The 9,746-nt window shown below is 34.6% G+C and overlaps 1 protein-coding gene across 1 annotated transcript; it reads left to right on the top strand.

Moving 5' to 3' along the window:
• Nucleotides 1–1,338: 1,338 nt before the first annotated feature.
• Nucleotides 1,339–3,449, top strand: LOC149510510 (cytochrome b6). Its single transcript, XM_089757576.1, has 2 exons — nt 1,339–1,740; nt 2,565–3,449. Exons 1-2 carry the CDS (start codon nt 1,735–1,737, stop codon nt 3,204–3,206), a joined length of 648 nt encoding a protein of 215 aa, XP_089613702.1. The 5' UTR covers nt 1,339–1,734; the 3' UTR covers nt 3,207–3,449.
• Nucleotides 3,450–9,746: the final 6,297 nt, after the last annotated feature.

A 9,746-nucleotide genomic window follows, 5' to 3' on the forward strand; every position in this document is an offset into this window, starting at 1 on the left:
CCCATCGAATTATTTGGTCCTACTCGTTATCAATGGGATCAAGGATACTTCCAGCAAGAAATATATCGAAGGGTTAGTGCTGGGTTAGCCGAAAATCAAAGTTTATCAGAAGCTTGGTCTAAAATTCCTGAAAAATTAGCTTTTTATGATTACATTGGCAATAATCCGGCAAAAGGAGGATTATTCAGAGCGGGTTCAATGGACAACGGGGATGGAATAGCCGTTGGGTGGTTAGGACACCCTATCTTTAGAGATAAAGAAGGGCGTGAACTTTTTGTACGTCGTATGCCTACTTTTTTTGAAACATTTCCGGTTGTTTTGGTAGACGGAGACGGAATTGTTAGAGCGGATGTTCCTTTTAGAAGGGCAGAATCGAAGTATAGTGTCGAACAAGTAGGTGTAACTGTTGAGTTCTATGGTGGCGAACTCAATGGAGTGAGTTATAGTGATCCTGCTACTGTGAAAAAATATGCTAGACGTGCTCAATTGGGTGAAATTTTTGAATTAGATCGTGCTACTTTGAAATCCGATGGTGTTTTTCGTAGCAGTCCAAGGGGTTGGTTTACTTTTGGGCATGCTTCGTTTGCTTTGCTTTTCTTCTTCGGACACATTTGGCATGGTGCTAGAACCCTGTTCAGAGATGTTTTTGCCGGTATTGATCCAGATTTGGATGCTCAAGTGGAATTTGGAGCATTCCAAAAACTTGGAGATCCAACTACAAGAAGACAAGTAGTCTGATGCAAGATTGCTTTGTTATTTTTCGCTTCTATTTTCTGTTTGTGATTTGACATAGGCTGCTGTAAAAATCTTGATTAAAATCGCTGCCTTTTCTTTGATTCTTGTTCTTTCGTTATTTTATTCGGGAGATGATTCTAAATAAATAGGTACGGAAGCTATAATTGTAAACCACGATCGAATTTATGGAAGCATTGGTTTATACATTCCTCTTAGTATCTACTCTAGGGATAATTTTTTTCGCTATCTTTTTTCGAGAACCGCCTAAAGTTCCAACTAAAAAAATGAAATGATTTTTCATTATCTCAATTGAAGTAATGAGCCTCCCAATATTATATTGGGAGGCTCATTACTTCAATTAGTCCCCGTGTTCCTCGAATGGATCCCTTAATTGTTGAGAGGGTTGCCCAAAGGCAGTATATAAGGCGTACCCAGTAAAACTTACAAGTAAACCAGATATAGAGATGGCGACTAAAGTTGCTGTTTCCATTATTATATAATTATATAAATAATATATATAAATATAAATATAAATAATATAAATATAAATATAATTTCAAGATCACAATGGATCTATGATAAGATCGTTTATTTACAGCGGAATGATATACAAAGTCAACAGATCTCACTGAATACAAAATAAGATTTATGGCTACACAAACCGTTGAGGGTAGTTCTAGATCTGGTCCAAGACGAACTGTTGTAGGGGATTTTTTGAAACCATTGAATTCGGAATATGGTAAAGTAGCTCCTGGATGGGGAACGACTCCTTTGATGGGTGTCGCAATGGCTTTATTTTCGATATTCTTATCTATTATTTTGGAGATTTATAATTCTTCCGTTTTACTGGATGGAATTTCGCTGAATTAGATTCACAAGAACCACGAAGCCTCGCTTTTCAATACAAAAAGTGAAACTTTTAGTTCTCGGATTTTTTTTAGCCCATTCTATTTTGGTAGTTCGACCGCGAAATTTTTTTTGTTTCTGTATTTCCGGAATATGAGTGTGTGACTTGTTATAATTGATCCTATTGATAGTACAGAAAATGGGTCTGTCCTCTTGATCGAGATAGTTTTATCCCGTCGGATAGCCATTCTAGTATCTGGAGCACGGAATATATGAAATGGATCACGAAGTATTCGAACTATGATTCATACTTAATATTCAAACCTCGCGGCCGGACTCAAAAAAAAAAAAAATTTTCAAAGAAAGAGGTTTTTTATTTATAAATCGAGAAATTTTTTCTTCTTTCAAACTCTCATTTAGTTTATGCTTATTTTGATCAAAGGACAAACCTTTCTTTTCTTTGTATTTTTATTTATTATATCTATTCTATTCATTGAATAAGTGATGATCCAATAATTCTTACTCAAAGAATCTTTGGACTTAGTTTGAAGGTTTTATTGAATCATCGCGGTTCTGGTATGAATCTGAAGTTTCAATTGATTCATAGGGTCTTAACAAGAGAATTCCTATTAAAAATAAAGAAAACAAGAATAAAGCCACATTCCATATAAATAACAAATCAAAGCAAAGAAAAAGAAAAGAAATAAGTAGGTAAATAGAAGATTCAAGAGGCCTGATCAACATAAAGACGAATGCGCCGACTTGATTTTTTGGCATTATAATTACAACTACAAAAAAGAGCTTTCGGATTTTTACTCTTTTGTGTCTTCAGATAAAATTGAATGAAAAGATTAAGAAGTTTCAAACTTTCTATTCCATATCCGTTTCAGCTATTATTTGGGTGTTTTTGTTTGAGCTGTACGAGATGAAATTCTCATATACGGTTCTCAGGGGGGGAGTCCTCTTGGTTTACCTATCTCAATAAAGTCTATGATTGGTTCGAAGAACGCCTCGAGATTCAGGCGATTGCAGATGATATAACTAGTAAATATGTTCCTCCTCATGTTAACATATTTTATTGTCTAGGAGGAATTACGCTTACTTGTTTTTTGGTACAAGTAGCTACAGGATTTGCTATGACTTTTTACTATCGTCCAACCGTTACTGAGGCTTTTACTTCTGTTCAATACATAATGACTGAAGCTAACTTTGGTTGGTTAATCCGATCAGTTCATCGATGGTCGGCAAGTATGATGGTCTTAATGATGATCCTGCACGTATTTCGTGTCTATCTCACTGGTGGTTTTAAAAAACCTCGCGAATTGACTTGGGTTACAGGCGTGGTTCTGGCTGTGTTGACTGCATCTTTTGGTGTAACAGGTTATTCCTTACCTTGGGACCAAATTGGTTATTGGGCAGTCAAAATCGTAACAGGCGTTCCGGAAGCTATTCCGGTAATAGGATCGCCTTTGGTAGAGTTATTGCGTGGAAGTGCTAGTGTGGGACAATCCACTTTGACCCGTTTTTATAGTTTACACACTTTTGTATTACCCCTTCTTACTGCTGTATTTATGTTAATGCATTTCCTAATGATACGTAAGCAAGGCATTTCTGGTCCTTTATAGAGAATATAGACCATAGCTATATTGTAACCAATCATTTATCTTATTACTTGCCAATCATTTATCTTATTACTTGGGGGAGGAACAATAGTATTTCATTGCTACAAATATGGATTGTTGAAAAAAAAAAAAAAATAAGACATGTATTTGGATATTTCCTTTCAACTCCACAATATTCTATTATTTATTTGATATGACATGAATAGTTGAAGGGAATTCCCCGAAGAGAAAATGGATTATGGGAGTGTGTGACTTGAACTATTGATTGGGCCATGCAGAAATATGCCTTTATCTGCTACATTGGAATTCACAACCAAATGTGTCTTTGTTCCAACCACCGTGTAAGCCCCATACAAAGGATAGGCTGGTTCGCTTGAAGAGAATCTTTTCTATGATCAGACCTGACGATGTCGTGTATGAACAGGGCTCCGTAAGATCCAGTAGAATAAGTGATTTGGCATAATGCAAATTAGATTTTATTTATTTATTTTTATTTTTTTTTTACTTTCTTATCTTAATAGTATGAAAATACATTCATTTCTTCTGCATCGACCCGATTTATTATTATTATACTATCGGAGTGAAACAAGGGATCTAAAGAAGAGCAAAGGCTAGACTATATTAGTAACAAGTAAATCCTTTGTATGTAAAAAATCTCGATATATTTTTGGGATAAAGGTGAATCGCAAGGCCTAAGACGACCCAGAAAGCACTTGATCACGATCAACTTTGTACGCCTACTTGGGTATTGAGCATTTACCTGTAAAAATGGCATTCCTTGGAATGTATAGTTGCAACTTCGTAAAATGGAATCAGGTAACTTTTTTCTTACATATGAAATCATTCATATATGTGTGGATAACATATAGATTCATTTTATATGTATCCGTTTGTATCCATTTGATTCGATTGATTTTTGCTTGAGCCGGATGATGAAAAATTATCATGTCCGGTTCCTTCGGGGGATGGATCTAGAAAAATTCACCTATCCTAATAACAAAAAAACCTGACTTGAACGATCCTGTATTAAGAGCTAAATTAGCTAAAGGTATGGGTCATAATTATTATGGGGAACCCGCATGGCCCAATGATCTTTTATATATTTTTCCAGTAGTAATTCTCGGTACTATTGCTTGTAACGTAGGCTTAGCGGTTCTAGAACCTTCAATGATTGGTGAACCCGCGGATCCATTTGCAACTCCTTTGGAAATATTACCTGAATGGTATTTCTTTCCTGTATTTCAAATACTTCGTACAGTACCTAACAAGTTATTGGGTGTTCTTTTAATGGTTTCAGTACCTGCGGGATTATTAACAGTACCTTTTTTGGAAAATGTTAATAAATTCCAAAATCCATTTCGTCGTCCAGTAGCGACAACCGTTTTTTTGATTGGTACTGCGGTGGCCCTTTGGTTGGGTATTGGAGCAACATTACCGATTGATAAATCCCTAACTTTAGGTCTTTTTTAAATTGAATCAATTTTAAAATAAAATATCATGATGTGCGTATCTAGGGAGTAGTCACTTCAAAGTCAAAGTGAATTCTCCCTAGATACATTTATTCAATTCTGGTCCCAATATATGGATTGTGCTGAAGGTTCAAAATCCATTTTCGTTTTTTTTTTTTTTTTCTAATTTTCTAAAGTAAAAAAAAAAAAAATGAAATAAATCCTAAATCCAATGGATTTAAAATTTTGGTAAATCAATTTCGCAATGCTTTTCTACTTCTTTTCTAGAATGCCCAATATTTGTTTTACATCTTCTATGCGAAAGTGTTCAATTTTCATAAGGTCTTCTTGACTGTTATTCAAAAGGTCCAATAATGTATGTATATTGGACTTTTTGAGACAATTATAGATCCTGGGAGGCAATTCTGATTGGTCAATAAAAATATATTTCAATGCTATTTCTTTTTTCTTTTTTCTTAGTTTAGCTAATCTATCATGAAAAGGAAAAAAAGGTAAAGTAACGTTGTGTTGATTGTTTTCTAAATGTAAGTTTTCTTCTTCCGCATCTAGAAAGGGAATAAATAAATCAATCAAATTCCGAGAGGCTTCATGAAGTGCTTCTTTAGGAGTTAAACTTCCATTTGTCCATATTTCTAGAAAAAGTATCTCCTGTTTTTCATTATCATTCCCATAACAATGAATACTATGATTCGCATTTCGAACAGGCATGAATACAGCATCTATAGGATAACTTCCGTCGTGAAAGTTCTTTGGCGTTTTTATACCGTATCCTCTATTTCTCTCGATTTGTAATCCAATACACAAATCAATTGGTTCGGTTAGGCTAGCTATATGCTGTGTATTATCAACGATTTCCACAGAAGGCGGTAAGATGATGTCTTGAGCAGTTACATATCCGGGACCCTTGGCACAAATAAAGGCGTTACGAGTTCCATACAAATTACTTCTCAATACAATTGCTTTTAAATTCATTAAAATTTCATGTACTGATTCTTGAATACCTACTATGGTAGAATATTCGTGTGGTATTTTCTCAGATTTTGCACGTGTAATACATGTTCCTTCTATTTCTCCAAGCAAAGCTCTTCGCATCGCAATGCCTATTGTGTCGGCTTGGCCTTTCATAAGTGGAGACAGAATAAAGCGTCCATAATAAAGACGCTTACTATCTGTTCTTGATTCAACACACTTCCACTGCAGTGTCCGAGTAGAGACTTTTACTTTCTCTCGAACCATAGTAATATTATTTTATTTGATCAGATCATTGAATCATTTATTTCTCTTGAAATCTCTTTAGTGTTTATTTCTACACACGTTTTTTTTTAGGAGGTCTACAGCCATTATGTGGCATAGGGGTTACATCCCGTACGAAACTTAATAGTATACCACTTCTACGAATAGCTCGTAATGCTCCATCTCTTCCGAGACCAGGACCTTTTATCAGAACTTCCACTCGTCGCATACCTTGGTCTACTACTGCTCGAATAGCATTTCTCGCTGCGGTTTGAGCAGCAAAAGGAGTCCCTCTTCTTGGACCCTTGAATCCACAAGTACCGGCGGAGGAAGAAGAAATTACCTGACCCCGTACATCTGTAATAGTAACAATGGTATTGTTGAAACTTGCTTGAACATGAATAACTCCTTTTGGTATTCTACGTGCACTTTTCCGTGCACTACTGCGCCCATTCCTACGTGAACCAACTTTTGGTATAGGTTTTGCCATATTTTATCATTTCATAAGGATAAGTCAGAGATATATGGATATATCCATTTCATGTCAAAACAGATCTTCTATTTTTATTTGTTCATCGCTTTCTTTAAGATTAGTTTCTTTTCTTTAACTTTAAGGAGTTCTTTTTAGAATAGAAAGATTATCCTTGTCTCTGTTTATGTCTCGGGTTGGAACAAATTACGACAATTCGTCCCCTCCTACGGATTAGTCGACATTTTTCACAAATTTTACGAACGGAAGCCCTTATTTTCATAGTTGTTATTCCTTAAATTTTTCCGAATCTACTTATTGGAAGAAAATAAGTTTCTTGAAATTTTTGAACCTTGAATTGGATCCCCCTGAAAGGAATCTTGAAGTTGAAAAAACTACCTAATCGTTCGAATCCTTGTTGCGGAGTCTATAAATTATACGCCCCCTGGTTGAATCATAAGCACTTACTTCACTTTTGTTGACTCTATCCCACGGTGGTATACGTATAAAACTCGATCGGACCCTTCCTGAAACATAACCTAGAATCAGATCTTCATTATCTAAAGGAATCTGGAGTGGACGTGATTCACTAATTAAACCTCCATGAATCCATTTTTGTTCTTTTATTCCAGGTAAAACTTCCTTGACGTATCAACTACTGTAGGGCAGGAGGAGTTCTATTAGACAACCCGTGCTTTTTTTTTTCACAAATGGAAAGTTTCGGATTCGGATACAATTCGGATGTTAGACAGATTACCATATATAACACAAAATTTCTCCGCCGATTCCTTCTAGTCGAGCCTCCCGGTCTGTCATTATACCCCGAGAAGTAGAAAGAATTACAATCCCCATCCCGCCTAAAATTCTAGGAATTTGTTGATAGTTAGAATAGATTCGTAGACCGGGTCGACTGATCCGTCGTAAATTTAAAATAGTTCTATATGGTCCTTTCCTATTCCTTCTATGCCGTAGGGTTAAAACCAAAAAATATTTGTTTCTTTCCCGATGTTTCCTTATGTTATCGATAAAACCTTCTCGTAAAAGTATTTTAACAATGTTTTCAGTGATGTTAGTAGATCCTATTCGAATCGTTCCTTTTCTATTCATGTCAGCATTTCGTATAGAAGTTATTATGTCAGCAATAGTGTCCTTACCCATGGTAAACTAAAATTATTGTTGCTCCCGAATTTTGATATAACCAACATGTTCTTTTTTTTTTTTTACTTAGTAAAGGTATATACGTGAGACACAATCTACTAATTAATCTATGTCATTTAAATACTCTAATTTAAATACTATAACTATATTGAATTGAGGTCTCGTCTTATAATACCTCAGGAGCTAATGAAACTATTTTAGTGAAATTTAACTGTCTCAATTCCCCGGCGATCGCACCAAAAATTCGAGTTCCTTTTGGATTTCCTTTTTGATCAATGACAACTGCAGCATTGTCATCATATCGTATTATCATACCGTTGTCGCGTTTGAGTTCTTTACAAGTACGTACAATTACAGCTCTGATCACTTCTGATCTTTCTAGAGGTGCCTTTGGTACTGCTTTCTTGATCACAGCAACAATAACGTCACCAATATGAGCATATCGGCGATTACTAGCTCCTATGACTCGAATACACATTAATTCTCGGGCCCCGCTGTTATCTGCTACATTCAAATGGGTCTGAGGTTGAATCATTTTTTTTAATCTCTTCTTTCAATGGAACAAAGGACGAAGAAAAAAAGAAATATTGTTTGTCAAAAAAAAAAAAAAAAGGAAACCCGCAATTGTTTTTTTTATTCCCAAGACTTCTTTCCTTTGGTTCTATATTCCTATCCTGAAATAATGAATTGAGTTTTTATAGGCATTTTGGACGCCGCTATTGAAATAGCCTTTCTTGCTATATTTTCGGCTACTCCGCTCATTTCATAAAGTATTCTGCCCGGTTTAACGACAGCTACCCAATACTCGGGAGATCCTTTCCCCGAACCCATACGTGTTTCTGTAGATCTTACCGTAACTGGTTTGTCTGGAAATATACGTACCCATATTTTTCCACCACGGCGTACATTTCGTGTCATTGCGCGGCGCCCCGCTTCTATTTGTCTAGATGTAATCCAAGCGGGTTCAAGTGCTTGAAGAGCATATCTACCGAAACAAATGCGATTACCTCGATAAGATATTCCTTTCATTCTTCCTCTATGTTGGTTACGAAATCTGGTTCTTTTTGGGTTATAGTTGATGGTTGTTTATTAATTCCATCTCTACTACAGAACTGGACATGAGAGTTTCTTCTCATCCAGCTCCTCGCGAAAAAAATGACTAAAAAATATTTTATTTTATTCTTAAGATATATAGGTAGTTACTGAATAATAGATTGAATCCTGGGATTCTTTGCTTTGAGATTTTATCTGATCTATTTGAGATTTTATCTGATCTATTATAAATTTGTATATCTTGTTTGGATATATATTGGATATATATATAAGTAATTAAACATGGATTCTATTTATAGATAATGTCTTATCTTGTTTTTGTTATAATGTTATAACGAATCTTTATTTTGTTTTGTCTTTTTTTATCATATTCATCTCGGATCGACAAAAATTTAACAATCAAATAAAATGAAAATAAAATTTTTAAAATGAAAATAAAAAAAAAAAATGAAAATAAAATTTTTAAAATGAAAATAAAATTTTCGCGGGCGAATATTTACTCTTTCAATATCTATTTCAGTTGTCGGGTTAACTCATGACCTCTCAGAATCAGAACAGAATAAAAAGAAATGAAGTGGTCTCTGGTTTGTTCCGCCATCCTACCCGATAAATCATTAGGATTCGTTTTCAATAGAATCCTCTGCATTCACGGGTTCCGTCGTCCCCATCGCTTCTCGATTAATGCTTAGGTCTGAATTCTCCAATGGAGCCTTAATTTAATATTTAATAAAAATTTAATATTTAATAAAAATAAAAATTTAATATTTAATAAATAATATTTAATAAAAAAATTTGTTAATTTGTTCTTTAGTCAACCTTCTCAGTCTTTATTGACTTAAGGCTCTTGATTTTTTCTTCGATGAACAGATATTCATCTAATTATTGATGAATCTCTATTGATGCTCTATTACATTGCTCTTTATGAGATGCTTCGTAGACCTTACATATTGGAATCATATATCATGTTCATTTCTATTTCTTTTTCTCTCTTTCTCTCATCCTTCTATTTATCCACATACTTTTTTATTTTGCTTCACAATTTAGATATATTCATAATCAGATTGGTTTTTTTTTACTTAACTTAATGCAAAAAAAAAGATTTCAGTTGCTATAATGATATGACCAATATATCATATCTTGACTGATTCTTTGGATCCAGAT

The sequence above is a fragment of the Durio zibethinus genome, unplaced genomic scaffold, assembly GCF_047325235.1.
Source record: "Durio zibethinus cultivar Kanyao isolate XHJ-2024 unplaced genomic scaffold, ASM4732523v1 HiC_scaffold_35, whole genome shotgun sequence".
NCBI classification, from domain to species: Eukaryota; Viridiplantae; Streptophyta; class Magnoliopsida; order Malvales; family Malvaceae; genus Durio; species Durio zibethinus.